The sequence below is a fragment of the Staurois parvus genome, unplaced genomic scaffold (assembly GCF_062004578.1).
Source record: "Staurois parvus isolate SC_StPar_1 unplaced genomic scaffold, SC_StPar_1.0 ptg000436l, whole genome shotgun sequence".
In the NCBI taxonomy this organism is placed as follows: domain Eukaryota; kingdom Metazoa; phylum Chordata; class Amphibia; order Anura; family Ranidae; genus Staurois; species Staurois parvus.
Window position 1 is genome coordinate 5,778,419 of NW_028318232.1, and position 23,291 is coordinate 5,801,709.

At 41.5% G+C, this 23,291-nt stretch overlaps 1 protein-coding gene across 1 annotated transcript in view; it reads right to left on the reverse strand.

The window, feature by feature from the left end:
• SREBF2 (sterol regulatory element binding transcription factor 2) overlaps positions 1–23,291 on the reverse strand; it is a 62,818-nt gene that overhangs the window by 31,962 nt on the left and 7,565 nt on the right. Inside the window, exons 2-8 of the mRNA XM_089687707.1 lie at positions 15,363–15,725; positions 13,306–13,517; positions 12,527–12,673; positions 6,967–7,188; positions 6,041–6,155; positions 5,284–5,465; positions 4,505–4,697 (exon numbers count right to left, since the gene is read on the reverse strand). Of these exons, the coding sequence (XP_089543833.1) occupies positions 4,505–4,697; positions 5,284–5,465; positions 6,041–6,155; positions 6,967–7,188; positions 12,527–12,673; positions 13,306–13,517; positions 15,363–15,725 (1,434 nt within the window). The remainder of the gene's footprint in view (positions 1–4,504; positions 4,698–5,283; positions 5,466–6,040; positions 6,156–6,966; positions 7,189–12,526; positions 12,674–13,305; positions 13,518–15,362; positions 15,726–23,291) is intronic.

Consider the following 23,291-nt stretch of genomic DNA (forward strand, 5'->3'; position numbering starts at 1 on the left):
AATGAAGTGACTTCATGGCAAGAAGGCAGAGTCAGGAAACTTAAGCAGGAGTTCTACCAGCTAGAGACCACAATTCAACCCATCAGCACTGATCCAAAATAAAACTGCAATCATTAAATATTTGTAAATTTTAAATTGTGCCTTTTTGCAAAATAATGAAAATTGAAGGTGTGCAAAACTGTATATAAAAAGAGACTTAGGCTAAAAGTCTCACGGCTGTATGTTGTGGCAACATGTGTTACTGCAATGAATAAGACTGCACAATGTACAGTGTGGTGCATTGTAGTGCCATTCATTTTGAATGCCATCCCAATGCATCTAGCTAGCACACCTAAATTCATATGCGTTTTAACAAATCACAATATATACATGGGAGCCATCTGTGCTACACACATATATTAATATAGTGCAACTCTACATTTACTCAATGCGGCTAACAGTGATCTCTCGATTCTGGAAGCAGTTCACATACAGGTGAAACTCGAAAAATTAGAATATTGTGCAAAAGTTCATTTATTTCAGTAATGCAACTTAAAAGGTGAAACTAATATATGAGATAGACTCATTACATGCAAAGCAAGATAGTTCAAGCCGTGATTTGTCATAATTGTGATGGTTATGGCTTACAGCTCATGAAAACCCAAAATCCACAAGCTCAGAAAATTAGATTACATGCAATCAATAAAACAAGGATTGTACATAGAACAATATCAGACCTCTGAAAAGTATAAGCATGCATATGTACTCAGTACTTGGTTTGGGCCCCTTTTGCAGCAATTACTGCCTCAATGCGGCGTGGCATGGAAGCTATCAGCCTGTGGCACTGCTGAGGTGTTATGGAAGACCAGGATGCTTCAATAGCGGCCTTCAGCTCTTCTGCATTGTTCGGTCTCATGTCTCTCATCTTTCGCTTGGCAATGCCCCATAGATTCTCTATGGGGTTCAGGTCAGGCGAGTTTGCTGGCCAATCAAACACAGTAATCCCACGGTCATTGAACCAGGTTTTGGTGCTTTTGGCAGTGTGGGCAGGTGCCAAGTCCTGCTGGAAAATGAAGTCAGCATCCCCATAAAGCGAGTCTGCGGAAGGAAGCATGAAGTGCTCCAAAATCTCCTGGTAGACGGCTGCATTGACCCTGGACTTAATGAAGCACAGTGGACCAACACCAGCAGATGACATGGCTCCCCAAATCAACAAAGACTGTGGAAACTTCACACTGGACTTCAAGCATCTTGCAGTGTGTGCCTCTCCATTCTTCCTCCATACTCTGGGTCCTTGGTTTCCAAATGAGATGCAAAAGTTGCTCTCATCAGAAAAGAGGACTTTGGACCACTGAGCAACAGACCAGGTCTGTTTTTCATTAGCCCAGGTAAGACGCTTCTGACGTTGTTTGTTGTTCAGGAGCGGCTTGACAAGAGGACTACGACATTTGAAGCCCATGTCCAGGATCCGTCTGTGTGTGGTGGCTTTTGATGCACTGACTCCAGCATCAGTCCACTCCTTGTGAAAGTCCAACACTTTTGAATGGCCTTTTCCTGACAATCCTCTCCAGGCTGCGGTCATCCCTGCTGCTTGTGCACCTTTTTCTTCCACACAACTTTTTATTAATGTGCTTTGATAAAGAACTTTGGGAACATCCAGCTTCTTTTGCAATTACCTTTTGAGGCTTTCCCTCCTTGTGGAGGGTGTCAATGATGGTTTTCTGCACAATTGTCAGGTCAGCAGTCTTTCTCATGATTGTGATTCCTACTGAACCAGACTGAGAGACCATTTAAAGGATCAGGAACCCTTTGCAAGTGTTATGGCTTAATTAGCTGATTAGAGTGGGACACTTTGAGCCTAGAATATTGCACCTTTTCACGATATTCTAATTTTCTGAGATTGTGGATTTGGTATTTTCATGAGCTGTAAGCCATAATCATCACAATTATTACAAAATACGGCTTGAACTATCTTGCTTTGCATGTAATGAGTCTCATATTAGTTTCACCTTTTAAGTTGCATTACTGAAATAAATGAACTTTTGCACAATATTCTAATTTTTCGAGTTTCACCTGTAGCTGTATACATCACTGGAGATAACGTTTATGGACTTGTAGTTGAGTCAGAACAACCATGTACCCACAGACGTGAGTTTCGAGTTTCACCTGTATCCCACTTTTGCAGATTGGAAGTTGGAGGTGGACCGCAACATAAAGGCTGAAAGATGGGTACACATCGCTAAAGATACTATGGACAGGTTTAGAGATATGTTGGTGGGTTAGATATATTGTTCATATGCACCAACTGATACACGAGTCCCTGATCTTATACAGCAGCCTTTGTCAACGTCTTTGAGACAAAGGAACCCCTAAGATAATGTTCCAATCTCAGGGAACCCCTGCTAAAAATTACTATATCTACAACTCATGATACATTAGTGTAATGATTAGTGGGAAGAATGCTCCTTATGCTTGTCGTTACTGGAAAAAATTACCCCCTTAAAGATAGCTAAAAAGATCAATGGTGTCAGTGGAAACTTATCTGAGAGGCAGAAATTGCTCATTGCTTAAGGAACCCCTAGTAACCCCTGGAGGAACCCAGGTTGAGAAACTCTGTTGTAGAGGAATATTTGTCTTTGCTAGCCTCATAGGCTTTCATATCAAGAAAGAGGATATACTAGACCTCAGGCACTCCCGTATATTGTACCTCTAGGTTTGTTTACTAGATTTGACAATTAATTGGCCGAAGAACATGTAACCTTTTTTTTCTTTTTTGCTTTGTTTTATCATCTGTTTTTACTCTCTGTTATCTTACTTAGATTATGCTGATATCTTCCTGACATTCTAGTATGGCCTTCTATGATCTTAAATTTGGAGGTTATGGGTGAGCTTGTGACCAGTTTGGATTGACCATCTTGTACCTGTATCCGTAGGTTTGCCCAGCCTGAGTACTTTTTTCTATTTCTACAAATGTCTGTATTGTCCAACAACGTCAGATACTTGTTTATACTTTTTTGTAAACTTGTAACCTGTTACTGTATTGTAAAGCACAGTATAGAGATATCACTTTTCCCATTCGGGGCAACGTGACAATGTCTATAAATAAGCCTTCACCAATCCACTGGTACCTTTCCAGTGACCCCTCTCTGCTCCTTCAATCTCAGTCATCATCAACATACACAGAAACCAGCCGGCACTGGGTATGTTGAAAGTCAGGACATCACCCCCTCCTGTCATGCGACAATGCTTGGGCCTAGCGATTGGGCAACAGACCCATGCACTGTAATATGGGAGAAGGCCACATGCTCTCCTAGACTTGAAAGCAGTGGGTATGTTGTGCTGACTAAGCTAAATGCAGGAATGGCTGAGATCACTGTAGAGGTAAGAATCAGGAGAGTGAGGGAGTCTAAATGAGCTAAGTGACAATGTTTCTTTAACATGCAATGATGTACTGCAACATACTGGACATACACTGAGCAGCCATAACTTTATGACCATTGACAGATTAAGTGAAAAACACAGGTATTCTTGTTACAATGGCATATATAAGTCGGTGGCAGTTAGGCAGCAAGTAAACATGTTGTCCCCAAAGTTGAGGTGTTGAAAGGAGAAAAAAAGGGGCATCACAATTTGATGTGTACATGGGCTGCATAGCTGCAGACTAGTCAGGGTGCCCATGCTGACCCATGTCCACAGCCAAAAGTGCCCACAATGGACACGTGAGCATCAGAACTGGACCACCGAGCAAAAGAAGAAGGTGGCTTGATCTGATGTATCATGTTTTTTTTTACATAGGATTTTTATTAATATAAATATTTATTAAATTCTAACTTTTTTTTTTCTTTTACTTAAAAAGGTGACATATCCCCTGGTGACAATGTTATACCAGATGAGAGACAGGTCCTCTTTGGTAAAATATCTAGGGTCTTCATTTCAGCTGCAGAAAAATTGACAACACACTCCCAAATCTCCTTCTTGGCTGCCACTCTACACTGAACTCTGTACTGAGCATGTCAAAGTTTATTCAAAAAAAAGGAGATCAGTAAACATGTGACACATTTACCATATCCTTCAGTACCCTAATGAACTCGGACATGCTCACTGGCAGAAATCATGAAATTTTGGTATGGATATTGAAAATATGGCTGATCATGCCAAAAAGCAGTCTTCTTTAGGGATAGTGATCATATGAAGCCATTTATTATCATATTGTTGTTTGTCTTCTTTTTAAATTACAATAACAGAAATCACCCAAATGGCACTCATGAAAAGTTTACATACCTTGGAATGTACAGACACACAAGATGACACACACGGGTTAAAACAGCAATTAAAGGTTAATTTCCCACATCTGTGGCTTTTTAAATTGCAACTAGTGTCTGTGTTTAAACAGTCAATGAGTTTGTTAGCTCTTATGTGGATGCACTGAGCAGGCTAGATACTGTAGACATTCATTTTAGTTAGTGCCACTAAAAGTGCAACAAGAAGTTTACATAAGGGAATGTAAAAGAGAAAGTTTGCTTACCTGATACTTCAATACCTAGCATGGTTCTACCTGTTCCATGCTGCATGGTCCTATCAGAGAGCTCAGCAGTTTCTGAGTGCAGCAAAGAGGTTAGGGGATTAAATGTCAAGCAAAGGAATGTCATAGTACATAGTAACATCCTTGAGCGATCCATCATACCCAATCCTGTGGGAGAGTCTGGTTCATCTTTAACCTTCAATATAAACAAAATCAATATGGTAAAGAAAGTTTTGAATTATACAGTTATAAGTAACATTGATCCCTAAACCTGAATACTGTGAAATCCTGTGCTGTGGCTCACACGTCTGGTGTTTTTAGAAGGGTCAGAGCTTTTTTTTCTTCCATTATTATGTCAAAGTAAATCAAAGTAACCAACCACTGACAAGACCAAACAGATCAAGTTTGTAGAAAGGTTGGTTACAAAGAGTTACAGGTCATTATTTTCTCATGCTTAAGGAGCACAACTATTATGTCTCCACATCGACAAATGACAGAAAATACAAATGTGGTAAATCTAAACTGCACAGGTTTCTGAAATCTATAAATGCTCATGTTATGCAAAGAACTTTCTGAAACATTAAATGAATAAGCAGTTATCACATGTCATCAACAGCTATACTACCTTGGACAGTGGTTGTGAAAAGGAAACTAAGATTATATATTTGTACAGCACATTTTATTATGTTTGCAAGTAAAGCCACACAAAACATAAGTGATGTATTAAATTGGTCTTTACAAGAAATGTCATTCTAGAGCTTGGCACTGAGTAGAAATCCCACCTTTTCATCATCAAGAAGAGGGCTTCCAGGCTCTGAATCCACAGAGTATGGGGAGAAGACAGCAGGAGAGCCAGAGTCAGATGCTGGTGGAGACATCATTAAAATGTTTTGGTTGAATTCATCCATCTTCATTTCCATGCTGGTGTCAACCAAGCTGCTCAAATCAATCCCTTTCAAATATTCTGGAATAGAAGCATACAATATTTATTGCAACTAACCCATGAAATAGATTTCTAGAAATCAAAGAAAATCAGCATACAGCACATGTACCAAAAGGTATTTTGGCACCTTGAACTTGAGCTTGGCAATGTCATATGTATTATTATTATTATTAGGTATTTTCTTAATCGCATGAAGTTTTATACAATTTTTACCATTCTGTGGGGTTCATTTACTAAAGGAAAATAGACTGTGCACTTTGTAAGTAGTTGCTCCAGAACATAGTAAATGAGCGGAAGCTGTGTTGACTTCCAACATTCACTCATGTGCAAGCAAAAATGCTGTTTAATTTTCCTTGCATGTGATTGGGTATTCTTTGTAAAGTGAAGCTTTACCTCATTTACTAAGCTATAGAGCAACTGCATTTGCCAAGTACACATTCTTATTTGCATTTAATAAATCAGCCTGTGTCTATTCTACACTCCTGTGGGCCAATCTAGCCTTCAGTGTACCCACTCTCTATAAACCCAGAGAGACCACCCCAGCTTCCAATCTGTCACTATAGTCACTGTAATTTCAGTCAAAGCATTTTACTTACTGTTCTTTTGATTGGCCAGCTTAAGTGCCATATTTTCCTGACGAAGTTTCTGGTTTGCTTGCTGAAGGTACTTTATATAATCAATTGCTTTTTTCAAAACCCCTGATTTATGCATCTGAAACACAAACATAGTTCCCAGGTAAAGCCAAAAATTGCAGTGTATATAAAAAGTATTACTAAACTATTCAATAAACAAAATTACAATAATTTTAAAAGAGGTATAGAGGAGAGAAAAACAGAGAGAAGAGAGACAAAGAAGAGAGAGAAGAGAGACAAAGAAAGGGAGAGAGCGCGCGAAGAGAGAGGAGCGAGAAAGGGAGAGCGAGAAAGAGCGAAATATAAAATCATTTTACCCCTGTACAAATCATTAGTAAGACCTCATCTGGAATATGCAGTTCAGTTTTGGACACCAGATCACAAAAAGGATATCAGAGAACTGGAGAAAGTGCAGAGAAGGGCAACCAAAGTAACAGACATTATTATTAACAATGTGCCTTTTCACACAGGCACGTAAATAATAATAAGCACATAAATTTTTGGTCAGTAATTTACACCGACTGCACATAAATACGCGCATATAAGCATAAATAATAATCAGTTTTCTTAAGAATATATTGTGCGTACACATGCGCGAACGCACATATGCATGCAAATATGCACATAAATACACGCAACACAGGCGCCTGAAATTACGTTCACAAAAAGTAGATGCTCAAACATCAGTACCGTGTGAAAGAGGCCGTCCTGCAGACTTCAGCTCTGAAAATAAAGTTGATACTTACATAAAATTATCACAACTAATATCTAGGTATTGCTAGAGAGCTGTGACATGAGAAAGGGACCAATACAGAACCTCTAAGTCTCAATACACATGAGATGTTAGATGGGATGGAGGAAGGAATAGCAATAGTCCATTCATCTCTTACCTTGGCATCTGTTCCCATAACCAAGTCTTTCAGTTCTATGATTTTATCATTGATTGAGGAACGATACCTCTTCTCAATGATATTGTGTGTTGTCCGCCTTTCACCCTCCTTTGGCACTTCTTGCTGTTTGAGAATGCCCGACACATGCTTGATAGGCATCTTTTCTTGTCCCATCATAACTGGCATTGTGGTCAGAATAGTTCCACCTCCTCCTACCAGTGTCTAGAACAGAAGAATTTGTTTTTATAGAAAAATCTGATTTTCAGAAATGCAAGCATGTTATGCAATATGAACATTCTGTTTAAGATAGAACAAATAATTTCCAATCATATTTTGAAGTACAGTGTTTATGTGAAAGTGATGGCTCAGATCAGCTAGAATATACTTGTTTCACATGAAGTATCAAAGTATTTTAGTTGTTTTAGTGCATGCTTCATTACAACATAAGATCACACATTCTTTTATTCATCTTGAAGGTGACAGATTCTTACTAGTATTTCATCTAAAGGTACAATTAAATATTTTCATATTATTCGTTTTTAACTAAACCCAGTCATAAATAAAAATAACATTTATATTAACTGGTTATGACTTGCAGTGGATAAAACTTGTCCCTCAAAAGGACAGCTTCATTTGTTTGAGAAGTTGCCCTACAGAACTCCCAGCCAGGCCCTTCTTGTTGTGTCTCATTCTGCCCTATGGCTGATTATGTACTTCTCTGAATGGCTATGTCCTGCATGAGTACAGAACAGCTATAGGAATGAATCGGGCCACAGAAAGCATACAACCAGGTGCAGGACTGTGGCATCAGCAAACATCACATACAGTATACCATGAGAAATTAGTGCTTGAAGGATGCAGCCACTCACTTAAAATATATGTGAGTCCTTCCCTTATAAAACAAACCAATTTGTTTAAAACATCTGCGTATATACAAAAAAAAAAAAAAAACACAACACAAAACAAAACATCTTTTTTTTCCTTTTTTGATAAGTGATCATGATCTCTTTTCTCAGCTTCATAAGGGTCTTGGAGAGGTGGGGGAGGAGAAATAGCAGGACACCGATCTTCCCAGTGAAAGGCTGCACAGAGGGGGAGTGTCAGTAGACGTTTAATCATTGAAGGACAAACAGACTGTTCTCCCAGCACAGCCAGAAAACAGACTACACTGAGATGGATGTGTTCTCAGTTTGAAATAAGAAAGCCAGGGGATTGGCAGGAACAGCAGGGATTTCACACTAAGGAATCAATGCAAAGAGAACAGGACACTTTTTTCATACCAGTATATAGTACAACAAACACATATCAGGAATATGCAATGCTGGAGTAACATTCTTTAAATCTTTTTAATGTCTTTTCTTGCCCACTTCTTTTAAAACGATGTTATTGGAGTCCCTCAAAGGGGTTTTTCCTCAGTATTTCTGTACCACAAAACTACACGTCTACTCACACAAACTCTTTGCACTAGCATTGAGGGGAGAGAGAGAATTCAAATATAATGGGGCAGACAAGTCAGACACCAATGGAGGGTGGAATGGGGAAATATTGGAAAAGGGATATGCCAGTTGATAAGGAGATTCCCAGATTACAAACAACCATAGGCAATTACAAGAACAAAGTTGTCAAACAAATCTGCTTTCCTTTTATAAACAGAATAAGGAAAAACGTACACATAGGAATGATCGTGGATATTGCATACTTGGACTTTGCTAAAGTGTTTGACAATCACACAGCTAACGTGCAAGTTAATGACTAGGCTTAGAAAATTCAGTATGTAAATGGCTAGGAAATTGGCTTAAAGACTGTATTCAGTGGGTGGTGATTCATGATTCATACTCTGAATGGTCTAAGGTTTTAGTGGTGTACCCCAAGGTTCACTGTTGGGGCCATTACGTTTAACCTATTTAAAAATTCTACAGAGCTTGGAATTAAAAGTACAATTTCAGTCTTTGCAGATGACACCATGCTAACTAGTGAACAACGTCCTTACAGGATGTCTCCGACAAGCCGACCTTCATGCACTGTTTTATTGGGCAAATGAAAATCCAGTTTCCTCTGTATGACACAAGTCTTTCAACCTGTCTGGATGATAACCCTGGGTAATACTTAACCCTTCAGAGACAGCAAAGTTCAGTTTCTTATGGGAAAATCTCTTACGCATACTACTGTTATTTAAGTGTATTTAAATGTATGCAAAAAAAAAACAGTAGTTGAGTCCTTGAAAATAACTGGACCATGGTTTGTGCGCATGTACTGTAAAACATTTGGCAAGAAAGCACACAGCTTCAGGTGTTCCCACTGTTTAGAGAAGCTCTACTTTAATACTAAACCCTAGCTGTATAGCAGCTGTATCAACAAGAACCGACAATAGTTTGACCTTTTGATATATTTGGTCTACAGTTAAAACAAAGCAGAGCTTGGACTGTACAGTGGTCACTACAATTTCTTCTATAATCTAATAATATGACTACCTAAACCAGCCTCTCAACCTTCTTACCTCAGAGGAAGCCTTATCCAGTTCCCGACCGTGCTATAGCCAAAAGACACCCCCAGCGTACCCCCTGGGGCTCACACCGTGCACGATCCTTCGGACACAGTTGATCACATGTCCAAGTAGGGGGCCAATCAGAGCCACCTCTTGTGACAATCACAGCTGATCACATAGGAAATGCCGGTTATTGGCAGGTTATCGACAGGAGAGCCGGTAAGCTGCATTTCTTAGGGGGACTTCTACACTGATCATCAGTGTAGGCAGGTTATGCGCTCTCCTCAATGAACCCCTAGCAACCTCTAGATCAGTGGTCTCCAACCTGCGGCCCTTTCCTTGTTTTTATTTGGCCCTTGTGGCACTTTTTCTCCCAGTGATACAAGACAATATTCCTCCAACTGACACTGAGAATGGCACATAATTCCTGCTACTGACACCAAGGATGGGGCACTATTCCTCTCCCTGACACCAAGGATGGGGCACTATTCCTCACATGGAAAACAACCATGGACACCATTTCTCTAACTGACAGCATTCATGGGGCACTATTCCTCTCACGGATACCAAGAGGGCACTATTTCTTCCACTGACGCAAACAATGGGACACTATTCCTCCCACTGACACCAATGATAAGGCACTATTCCTTCCCCTAATACCAAAGATGTATTGTTTACGCCCAATGATGCCATGACAAATTTCTACTCCCACTGGCCACAGTCTGGTTCCTCCTAAAGTCTGAAGGCCAGTAAACTGGCCCTTTGTTTAAAGCATTTGGATACACCTGTTCTAGAAGAACAAAACTGGGTTCCACAAAACCCCTAGTAAGAAAATCTGATTTAAACAGACCTCTACATGAAATGGCAGTCAGACACAGCAGTTTTCCTTTATGTGCAAAAGCAACAATCTGGCGAGTATTTTTTGGGGGAGTTTACTGCAATATACAGAACTGTAGATATTTTAATGGGGAGGACATCATACTGCCTAATAAAACATAATCTTTCACCCTATTATACCAGATAAGGTGGCACAACATTTTTTACATTATGTTGCGATATATCTTATCAGCATCTCCTTTATCTAAGCTTTATACTTACTTGCATTATTGCACTGGGGTGCAGCAAACAGTAGGGCTGCACAAGGCCATATGCAAGACACCTTGACCTACAACATTATGATAATGTTTCAAGAGAAATCCATCAATCATTAATAACTTTCCACTGCAAGAACTGGCTAACTAGGGCCTTTTCCCCAAATATTTGTACACTGAAGAGCGTCATTATAAGAAAATGTTTTGCTGTTCAGCAAGATCACAAGTAAACATTATGTCAGCCTATGCACTGGGTTCACCTACATTAGTTACATAACCTACATAAGTTGTGTTAATAGTAGGGAAAAAAAAGAAAAAAGTTTGGCAATCTATAGAAATCTATAAGTTATTTTTTTTTTTTTTCTTTCTAGCCTTAAAGGGATGATTCACCTTCACCAAAGAACTGCCTATGTAGGTAAGGGGTGTCTGTGGATAAAAACAAACCATGTGCCTTTGATAAAGTTGAATAATGTTCTTGCTATAGGTGTAGACCATTTATGTACCTTATAAAGCCTGGCTAGAATACTTCCAGGATGTTGCTAAGTGAGGCCTAGTCATTACTGCTCACCCCAACCATCACAGGAGTGAGCTTTTTCTCCGATTCAGAGCCCCTCACATGTTCCATCTCTCCCCTGATACAGTAGCTCTGAGCTCAGCCTCTGAGAGCTCACTCCTGTGATGGAGGAGGTGAGCACTAACATGTAGGCAGTTCTTTGGTGAAGGCGAACTATCCTTTTAACATATCCTTTTGGGGCTTGTCTATTGATCTTGTGTTACTAACAATTGTTCCTTTTGGTTTTGATGATCTGCCTCTGCAGTAGTTTTATATTATGACCTGTAATAACTAAATATCCTCAGTTATTAGCAAAGCAATATTATAAAATGCATAGATGTTACAATAACTATACATTATTAAAAAAACTGACTGTGTACATTTTTGAGAAATAGCAAAAACTATGGCAGCCCAAAACTACACAAGGCTTTGGTGTTGATAGTTGGAAACCAATGATTTAACCACTTGCCCTCCTGAGGATTTACCCCCCTTCCTGACCAGGAGTTATGGAGCTGCGTTATTTTAACTGGCAATTGCGTGGTCATGCAACGCTGCACCCAAATTAAATTTATGTCCTTTTTTTCCCACGAATTAAGCTCTCTTTTGGTGGTATTTGATTGCCTGTGCAGTTTTAATTTTATTTGCACTATAAAAAAAAAAAAAAAATACAGAGAAGAAAAAAAAGGGACCAACAATTTTGAGGAAAAAAAAAAACCAACAATATTTTTAAATTTTTGCTATTAAACACTTGCCTACTGGGCACTTCTACCCCCTTCCTGCCCAGGTCAATTTTCAGCTTTCAGCGCTATCGTACCTTGAATGACATTTGCTCGGTCATGCAAAATTGTACCCATATGACATTTTTATCATTTTTTTTTCACACAAATATAGCTTTCTTTGGGTGCTATTTAATCGCCGCTGGGCTTTTATTTTTTGCGCTTTAGATGAAAAAAAAAAAAAAAAGAGCAAAATAATTTGAAAAAAAAAAAAAAACTGTTTGTTTCTATTATAAAATGTTGCAAACAGGTAATTTTTCTCCTTCACTGATGTGTGTTGATGATGAGGCTGCACGGATAGGCAGCAGTAATAGGCAGCACTAATGAGCTGGCACTGATAGGCGACACTGATGGGTGGCCCTGATGATCCGTGCTGATCCCTGCTGATCCCTTCGCTGACAATTGCCAGTTCTCGGCAGTACTTTCCGCATGCTGTGACAGTGTGAGCCGCAAGTGCAGCCGATAACCGGCAACTGTATTTACCTGGTGATCTGCTGTGTCCGTAGGACACAGCCATCACCAGTGGCACTGGGTACCGCTCCAGCACTTCCTCACAAAGCCAAAACTTGCCAACCCTATCCAGCCTCATGCACATTACTACTGGCTAGTAAGGTAACCCACATATATTTTTACACATGTTGATGTATACACTTACAGGTACTTGGAGAGCAGTGGTTTGTAGAGGAGTAGCAAGTGTTGTGATTGCAGGATTCTGAACAGTAGTCATCATCGGACTACCATCTGCCTTCAGAGCAGTCAGCACCAGAGATTCTGTTTTTATAATCTGAGGTTGTACCAAAACCTAGAGATGGAAGATAAAAAAAATACTGATTAAAAATGTTCAGATATTAGGAGACAATGCAGCACAAAAAGGCAGAGCAACAATCACATAAAGTTAGTGAAGGGATTATAATTTTTTTTAATTTTTACTGTATTATAGAATTTTATCTGTACCAGCAAGCCATTTTTCTACACGAAGTATGACAGACAAAATGTATGACTTTTCTTTGGTTTATACAGCTAAAGATTTTTTTTTTTTTTTTAACTTCTCTTGCCTTCTACAGTAGCGATTTATACAGTCTGGAAAAATACTACTAGGATATATGCAGTTAAAACAAAAATCTTTTATTTGAATTTGGCTAACCATACTCACAGAAACCTATACTTTTAGGTAAAAATCAATCCTCAGAAGCTTGCATTAGCATTGCAAGGTGATGCTTTTGCATTAAATGACACTGCGATAATTAGCTAGCTTTGTCCACAATTCAAAGGAAAAAAAAACTGTCATCTCTCAGAATCCTATAGCTATTTCATGTCAAAAACAGGGGTGATAGGTGATGGAGGTAAATTGAGCATTCAGATCAAGGAGATTGTTAAATAGCTATTCCCAAACTGTAATGGCAAAAAGAGTAAAAAACAAAACAAAAAACTTACAGGAACTTGCTGAACCTGCGGTGTCACTGTCTGTACTGTAGCTGGGGTCAGTGTCTGGATAGTGCTCTGATGGGCTGGGCTCAGGGCTTGGATTGTTCCATTAGCAGTGTGGGTTAGTACACGCTGGGCTTGAACCGTCTGGACCTGCTGCTGGATAGCAACAGGCTGAACTTGCTGAGTTGTCATAAGGCTCGGAAGCTGTGGTTGCAGCACTGTAAATAGATATACACAAAGATGAACAAAGATTAATCACACTTTTTTTGAAAAATGTTATTCTTCCAGAGCACACAGTAGGAAATGAGGAGTAAGGTATTCTGTTCCTGGTTGAAGCTAGCTGGGCCGGGGGGGGGGGGGTGATGTCCAGTGGTGAATGTTACTGGCATGTCACATTAATGCCACTCCACTTCCAGTAGCCAGCCAAGCAAGTTTCAGAGGTGCATCCAAATCAGCATCTCTGGCATGCTCACAACCCCAGAAATGGATTGATTACTTAGCCATGAGGCCCTGTTCCCGTTTCGCGACTTGGGATCGCAGGCAAAATCACAATGAACCCCAAAATTGCGTAGCAATCGCAGCACAATGTGTTGTGCGTGTTTGGGTGCCATTATCCTTTAATGGCATCTCAACCACGATGCATTTCTGATTGTCACAGATGCAAATCGCATAAAGTTTGTCTCCCAAAAAGCAGCAGAAGCTTCTTTCTGGGTGACAAATGCACATAGGGCAGCCCATTCAAGTGAATGGGCTGCTCTACGTAACACACAAAATTGCATGAAAATTGCAATGTCCAAATCCCTGGTCAACCGCCTGAATTTCAATCCATGTATGGCAGCATTAAGGGAGAAGTCCATGACCTCAGGGCAATAGCAAAAAACTGAGGTCTTACAGACTGGGGTAGGTGTATAGTGGTATGCACAAAGGACGTGTCCAAAAGAATTGCCAGTGTCCAATTGCCTGAAAATAGCAACCTATAATAGGGATGCACCAAAATTTCGGCCACCGAAACATACCGGACAAAAATAGTCCTATCATCATTTTGCCGATAGGAAACATTTAACTGATACAGGAGACTGTGTACTGCAGATGTGAGGTGGCGGCTGAGAAAGGTAGGAGAGGAGGAGTGTATACAGTGACTGTCACTATATGTCAGTGCCGGTTTTTAAATGTAATTACAGCTTTATTTTTCTTCACTATAGCTCACAGAATTAGCTGTCACTTTACCCCCAGCTAAAAGAAACAAAGCTTCCTTTTAGTTTATTTCCCTGAGTTAAAAGAAACAAAAAAAGTTTCCTTTTAGTTTATTTCCCGAGATAAAAGAAAAAGTTTCCTTTAGCTCTGGGAAAAGTGACAGCCAATTCTGTGAGCTGTAGTGAAGAAAAAAAAAAAAAAAAGCCAGCAATTGCATTTAAAAACCGGCACTGACATATAGTGACATCCAGTGAGGGAGCTTCTCTGTATACACTGCTCCCTTACTGTATACACTGCTCCCCTCCTTGCACACACTGCCCCCACCCCCTCCAAAGAAGACCTGTCACTCATATGCTATCACATATGGTCCCCTATGTGATAGCAATAAAATAAGTTAAAAAAAATAAATAAAAAGATACATGAAAAGTAGAAAGAAAAAAAAAAAAAAATTGGAGCCTCCCCACGCCCACATACGCAGACATTTCGGTTCGGTTTTCAGCCACATGCATTCTGAATTTTCGGTATCGGTTTTGGCACCAGAATTTTCATTTTGGTGCACCACTAACCTATAAATATCCAACCTCTGTCCTGTACTGTATGACTAAGATAACAAAACTAATGCAGGTACCTCATCAAAGTACTGGTTAGCTGCTATATATCACATTTTTGTTTCTGGTTTTGGATAAACTTTATTTATCTATTTAATTTTCTTTCCTTTAATTCATACCTATATCCCCACTTTAAGATTCCACTATGGGTTGACACCAGTACAAGTGCACACAAGTCAAGAATGACAAAGTACATGACAGATTACCAACAAAATGAATGCATGATTTTAAACAAACAAAAAAAATATTAAAGATTCTAACCCTGAAAGCTTGTGGTTGCAGCATTCTGGTAGATGAGTGGCTGCTGTATTATTCGAGTCTGGGGAGCGGTGCTAAATGTCGGTGCCAACATAACAGTTTGCTGCTGCAATTGAGGCGCAGACTGGACTACTGGTCTTGGTTGAAGGAGAGGAGTGGTCCTCTGGGGAACAGCTTGAACATGAGCCTTTATAGACACTACTGGAAGCTGTGGTGCTGAAGTCTGAAAGTTCTGTGGCTGGATCTGGTTATAAGTCTTGGGCAAAGTGCTATCCATCCCAGTACTTCCTTGGTAGCTGGAACATAGCTGATCTTCAAATAGGTCAGGGAATTCTCCAACTTGGTTACTAACAAACTGAAGCATTTCTGGAATAAAGGAGAAAGAAAAAAAAACACTGTATTAAACAGATAGAAGCCGTATACATTACTTTAAAACATTTGACGATACTTTATTTTAAATATTTGACCATTATCATCAGGCCAAAATAATGGAAATAAACTATAGGACTAGGCTAAGGACTAGAAAGCTACAACAGACTACATCTTGTTCTTGGGTTTAGCTATGCTTTCTGTTTATTTTCCTCTTGGAAAACAATAAAACATTTTTTAAAACAGGCTCATAGTGTTCAGGAATATACAAAAACGACTAGCATAAACCATGTAAACAACAGAAATTTTCCAATAACGAAAGCCACAGAGGTGCCAAAACCTGAGGTTAATGTAGCGGAACCCCTAAGGCTGGAAATGTTGCCATCTCAGGGCAGGTGCACTCAAAGGTGCTAACCACCTACGAGAGTGCGATCTCCCGGAAGAAGAAACTGGAAAGAAACAGAAGGAAGTAGAAAGAGGAAAAAACGGGCTAGAGAGAGAAGGAAGGCAAGGAGAAGGGAGAAGGAAACAGAACTTCCTGGACTGGTGGAAAACGAGGAGATCCACGGTTCCCAGACCTTGGGAAATGGAATGTGAATCTTTCAAAATACTGGACATTTGCTCATTCAGCATCAGAGCAGCCATACATGCCTTCACACCTTGAAAGGCAATAGGACGGGGTTAATATGGTGCTCAGCTACAGACCTATTCAAAATATACGTGGAACCACCCTTCACAACACTTCCTGCAACTCTCATATGGTTTTCACTTATTTACTTGCATTCCAGAAATCATCCATAGGTGTCACTTCTATTGGCTTTTTGAACTTGTGTGTTCAAACAAGCAACCAGTCTAAGGCTACGTTCACACTAGCCTTGTTAGCAAGCGGCAGACAGGCGTTTGGGAAGCGTTTTTACCGTTTCCCAAACGCCTGGGAAAATTCTGCACATTGCAGCACATAGTACTGTTTAAACAGGAGTGTCAGCGTCGCGGCAAAACGGATGCCTCTGGTCGAGTCAGGAGGAGTTGAAGCCTCCAATTCAAGTCTATGGTGCCGCTCCGTAAACGCCCGGCCGGCGTTTGCAGTGCGGTTGCGACGGTAACACCATTCAAACTTCATTATAGGCATTTGCGGGGCATTTTTAACACTTGGCAAACGCCTAGCAACCGCCGCTAACCCGCGCATGCGGTGTTTGCGGAGCGTCTGCGGAGGCGCTATAGGGGCATTTGGCAAGAGTTGGAAAAACAGTCAAGTGTGAACGAGCCCTAAGGTGATTACACACATCCCCCTAGAACTGCCTGAAATTAATGCTGGATTTCTGATCTACTCTAAAAACCTCATTACTTCTTTAGATATAGGAGTTCTCACAGCTGCTCGGAGCTAAAAGCAGTGACAATCAGCCCCCCCCCCACAACGCTCACTAGAACACTGGGCTGTGGAGAGGGAGGAATCGCCGAGAGGCTGAGCCAGGTGCCGCTCCACACTCCAGGATGGATCCTGACTTTGAAGTGTACACACCCTTTTATTATTACAATAAGTGAATAAAGTCTCCATGGCAGCAATGTTCCATTCATACATAGGTTTTTATTCTTGGCGACCATGTGTAATTCTAAGGAGACACTGAACTAGAAAAATCCTGAACCAGAAAGTGTGCACACCTGAAGAAGAGATACTGAGTGTTGCTTCATGTTCTGATGTGTACAATGTGTAGATACACTATATTGTCAAACGTTCTGGGACCACCCTGAATACAGGTGTAATATTTTAAAAAAGGTGAACTTATCCTTTAGGTCTCATTCACACCACGCACGCAAGAAAACTGATGGAAATTGACGCGCAGACTTCACTTGCAGAGACATAAGTTTTCATGTGTGCTTCATGAGTTTTATACACAATGCACATTCTTGCGCAGAAAAAATTTGCACATGATACTAGTGTTGAGGTGTGAACAGGGCATATACAGAACAACTGATTTTGTTGTGCTCTTGCAGAACACGTGCAGAAAAACTGATGTCTCTGCTCCATGCTGTGAACAAGCCCTTAATTAGTCACTTTCCCTGATGACATGTGTATTGATTAATATTTAACATCAGTTTGAATGTGATTGGTTCATTCTGAACACAGCCACATTCCTAAAAAAAAAAAAAAAGGGACAAATTGGTACCCTCAAAGGGTCCATGGAAAGCCTTATAGTGTATAGTAAAATATTATAGTTTATTACAAATCATGTAAAGACATCATAAAATTGACAATAAATATCTTAGGTGAAGTGATGAAATGGAGGAAGACATACACTATATTGCCAAAAGTATTGGGACACCTGCCTTTACATGCACATGAACGTCAAATGACATCCCAATCTTAGTCCGTAGGGTTCAAGATTGAGTTAGCCTACCCTTTGCAGCTTTAACAGCTTCAACTCTTCTAGGAAGGCTGTCCACAAGATTTAGGAGAGTGTCTATGGGAATGTTTGACCATTCTTCCAGAAGCGCATTTGTGAGATCAGGTACTGATGTCGGACGAGAAGGTCTCCGCTTCAATTCATCCCAAAGGTGTTCTATTGGGTTGAGATTAGGGCTCTGTACAGGCCAGTCAAGTTCCTCCACCCCAAACTCGCTCATCCATGTCTTTATGGACCTTACTTTGTGCACTGGTGCAGTCATGTTGGAACAGGAAGGGGCCATCCCCAAACTGTTCCCACAAAGTTGGGAGCATGAAATTGTCCAAAATGTCTTGGTATGCCGACGCCTTAAGAGTTCCCTTCACTGGAACTAAGGGGCCAAGCCCAACCCCGGAAAAACAATCCCACACCATAATCCCCCCTCCACCAAACTTTACACTTGGCACAGTGCAGTCACACAAGTACCGTTCTCCTGGCAACAGCCAAACTCAGACATGTCCATCGGATTGCCAGACAGAGAAGCATGATTTGTCACTCCAGAGAACCAGTGGCGGCGTGCTTTATACCACTGCATCCAACGTTTTGCATTGCACTTGGCGATGTAAGGCTTGGATGCAGCTGCTCCGCCATGGAAATCCATTCTGTGAAGCTCTCTATGCACTGTTGTGCTAATCTGAAGGCCACATGAAGTTTGGAGGTCTTTAGCTATTGATCTGCAGACAGTTGGCGACTTCTGCACACCGTGCACTTCAGCATGCACTGCCCATGCTTTGTCATTTTACGCGGCCTACCACTTCGAGGCTGAGTTGCTGTTGTACCCACTTGCTTCCACTTTGTTATAATACCACTAACAGTTGACCGTGGAATATTTAGTAGCAAGGAAATTTCATAGATGGACTTATTGCACAACCTATCATGGTACCACACTTCAATTCAATGAGCTCCTGAGAGTGATCCATTCTTTCACAAATGTTTGTAGAAGCAGTCTGCATGCCTAGGTGCTTGATTTTATACACCTGTGGCCATGGAGGTGATTGGAACCCCTGAATCCAATGATTTGGAGGGGTGCCCCAATACTTTTGTCAATATAGTGTATGTATTATATTGTTATCTTTAAGTGGTTCTAAAGGCTTTTTTTTTTTTTTACCTTCATGCATTCTATTCATGAAGGTAAAAAATCTTCAGTGTGCAGCTCAGTCTGCAGGCCCCCTCCCCCAATTTTTACCTGAGCCCCATCTCGATCCATCAATGTGCACAAGAGCAGCATCTCTCCCTCATTGGCTCTCACTGCTGTCAATCACAGCCAGTAAGGGAGGTTCAGGGCCGCGCCGCGCTGTGTGTGTCTTATAGACACACAGAGGCAGCTCAGGAGCGAGCATGCAGGAATGCAGGGGGAGCACTCAACAGGGAGGAGGGGTCAGGAGCGCCAGCAGGGAAGATCAGGGCTGCTTTGTGCAAAATCACAGCACAGAGAAGGCAAGTATGACATGTTTGTTATTTAATAATAATAATTTAAAAAAAACATCTCAACCTTTAGTATCACTTTAAGTAATGACAAAGCTGTTGACTAATAAACAGGTCGATAGCAGAAATGTAAAAATTGCTCTGGTCCATAGGGGGTGATGAGGAGTGAGAGACAAAGTGGTTAAGCTTCAGTTTTAGGACACGCAGGAAGTTTTAAAAATGCTCCTCCTCTTTGCGGCAGCATTTTGGCAGAAGAAAACGCCTGATGCTTGCAAAAGTGTCTAACGCGTTTTTACTGGCGTCAAGCGTTGCTTGGGCAATAATTTCATTGGCCAGGATAATAATTTATTCTGGCCATTGAAATGAAATGATCAAGTGCTAAACGCGCCTAGCGGTTACACGCATCAAACATTTTTTTCCTGCTAAAATGCTGCTGCTCTTGGACGCCCTGGCCCTGTTTTTTTTTTTCCCTGCCTGTAAACGCCCTTGCCACTGAAAGCTTCTAAATGTCTATTTGTGCATGAACACACAGGATAATGTGAGGCCTTAACTGCAATCCCCCACTTCACAGGCACGAAGCTGAATACCAGCTCACACAGAACAACTAGAGTGCTGCTTATCTCAACCACATCAATCCTACTGGAAGGCTGTGCTTTTTGCTTTACACAGATTCTATACATTTTTAAAAAATGCCTGCAGTTCTTGCTGAGAGATGTACAGAATTCATTTTTAGGATTCCTTTACACTGACCAGATATGTAAAACACACAAAGTTTGTTAAGGTTTACACTTATGTATGTAAATGTCTTATAAACTACCCATTCATTCCATTACTCTATCCAAAAAGAAAAAAAAGCTTCTGTCTAAAGTTCTGCTTTAAGATATATACTTAAAATTTCTTTAGGAAACAAAAGTGAGTTTATGACTCCGGGGCCATAGTCAATGATTTTTTTTTTACAATATTGAATTCCCATTGGGACAGAGTACATGTAGTCATTCATCTCATCACCCTAAATGCCCTGTAACACTAACTATGATGGTGGAGGAGGAGCCCCCCCCCATTCCATTATCACAGCTAGCAAGTAGACAGCTGCATTTGGCTGGATTCACACTATAGCGGTGCAGGAAATTGCATGTGATGCGGACAAGAATTTCACCGCATTCCTGTTCAAATCACAGGCGATTCTTAGCAGTGCGATTTGAGTCCATAAATTTTTTATGGGTTCGATTCTCACCGCACCCTAATGAAAAATGTGCAGGAACCTTTTGACACACCAAACTTCTTGCAATTGCACTGCACTGTGTTTTGCAATCTGTTCTAGGGTGTCATTAGATCCAACATCGACACTGGTGGCAGATTGCATGAACACAGTGCAATTTCAATGCGGTGCAGGAAACACTCAGGATTCACTACGTTTCCCGCACTGCATATATGTGAATTAGGTCTTATTTTGTGGTGCCAGTCTCCAGCTACCATAACTTGTCCAGAGGCAAGCACTGGCAAGAGGAATGCAGAGTGGGGGGGGAGATGGACCTTCCTCACTTCCTTCTATATTTTCTATGCAGGTCCCTGTTTGACATAACAGCTAGCATTAAAGGGCACTTAAGGAGATAGGACAAAGTACTACATGTATTCTGTCCCACTGGGAACTTCAGAATGTAGAAAAGTACTGAAGATTTTCTATAGGACCAAATTCCATGATTCTCCAGCAGCAATACATGATTACTAATGCAGTCTCTAATTTAGAGGCGCTCAACCTTTTGAAGAGCGAGGGCCACTTAAGTGATTTGGTAACTGGTCACAGGCCACAAAGAAACAAAATGGTTTAAAATTTCAAATTGTTTATTTTGAATAGCATAATGAACACTTTCCTCCTGCAGCCGCTGAATGCCAGTGGTAGGGAGAGCAGGAGAGGAGAAGCAGGCTTTCAGCAGTTGCAGGAGGAAAATGGAGTGGATTGGTTCTTGTATATGCTGCCCCCACCACGCCTCCTGTCCTGCACACCCAGAAAGCACACCCAGGGCAGCCATCAGAAATTCTGGTACCCCTTACACAGCTTTGAGCCTGGGTCCCCTTCCCCCCCCCCTTCAATCCCATGTCCTCCTCCTCCATCATCTCCTCCTCCAGTCCTATCTCCTCCTCCTCCAGTCCCATCTCCTCCATCCCATGTCCTCCTCCAGTCCCATCTCCTCCATCCCATGTCCTCCCACAGTCCCATCTGCTCCACCCCAGGAAAATACAGGTGAATGATAAATGCTGCCCCTCCTGTCCAGGTGTGACAGGGAGGTCACATGGGATCCCTGATGCTACATCCACAGTCCAGTCTTAATAATGTGTCCTGGTTTCAGACGGACTGAAACCCGGATACATGATTGAAAACCTGGACGGTCTAGGTGAATCCAGACAGGTGGAAACCCTAGTGTCAACCCATATACTGTTAGCAGCCAGTGTGGCCCCCAGGAAATGCATAGAACAGCAGCAAAGTGTTGGGCCACAACACACAATACAGTAGAGCAGCAGAATGTGGTCCCTCAGAATACAATGTGGAGAAGCAGCAGAGTATGGCCCCCAGGGGCCCAAAACACAAAATAGAAGTGCAGCACAGTGTGGTTCCTGGGGCTCAGCATACTCTCTAAAAAGTGGCAGTGGAATGTGGCCCCCCTACACAATATAGAAGAGCAGATTTGGCCCCTGGGTGCCCTATAAGCTGCCTAAGCCATAGGCAGGGCCACACTGCGAGTTGGAGAACAGGGGAGGGAGGGGCGTACATCTGTGTGTGAGTGATGGGCGGAACCACCCACATAGTGAGTCTGCCAGGGAATGGCAGAGCTTACAACTGAATGGGAGTGCGAGGGCAGGTAATAAACCCTATTCTGGTTGGGGCCTCCCGGGAGGCCCAGGCCCCCTAAATGTGTATGGGCTGTCCCCCCCTTATGGCGGCCCTGAGCACACCAAACCCTCAAGATATATTAGATGTCTATGGCTCAGTGCAACGACACTGTGCTGCACCTGGGGATCAGTGTGAAAGTAGCCTAACAACCCTTTTTGCTAATATGTCCATTACAAAACTGTGATATTTAGTAAACTGACCTTTTTCTCTTCCAGCTTGTGCTGGCATCGCTCTCCAGGCTGCAAGAAAGGTCCCAGATCAACTGCACTTTGTATCACTCCACCTGAGATTGGAGCCGGCGCTACAGAGAAAGCATTGCTTATGTGGCTCCTGCTTCCTCCATCCTGGTGCTTGCTCCATGCACTCTGATGCTCTGGGATGGCAGATCAGCAACTGCGATCTGGGCTTGCCAACCTGCCACCCCAGAGCATGAGGTCACAGGCCACATCAGAGGGCTCCATGGGTTGAGCACCCCTGCTCTAATCCATGGCTAGATAAGTACATTACAGCACTATGCAAGTCATATACAACATATACAACGGTTATACAGCCAGGTTCCTGGGACTTTTGTTCAGCTGCATTGCTTTCTGCTGAATTAGCCTGCTAGAATGCATGATGAACCTGTTTTGCTGCAATGAATCTACAGGGACTCGGCATATCGGTCTGCTAAGACTTGTAATACATCTGCTGACTCACTCAATGAATGGTTAAGTAGCACAAATTAACATGACTGCTTTATAGTCAGCTACCTGGGACCTGTAGTACACCTATCTTCCCACATTGCCTGGTCTTAAATTAGCTGACTGG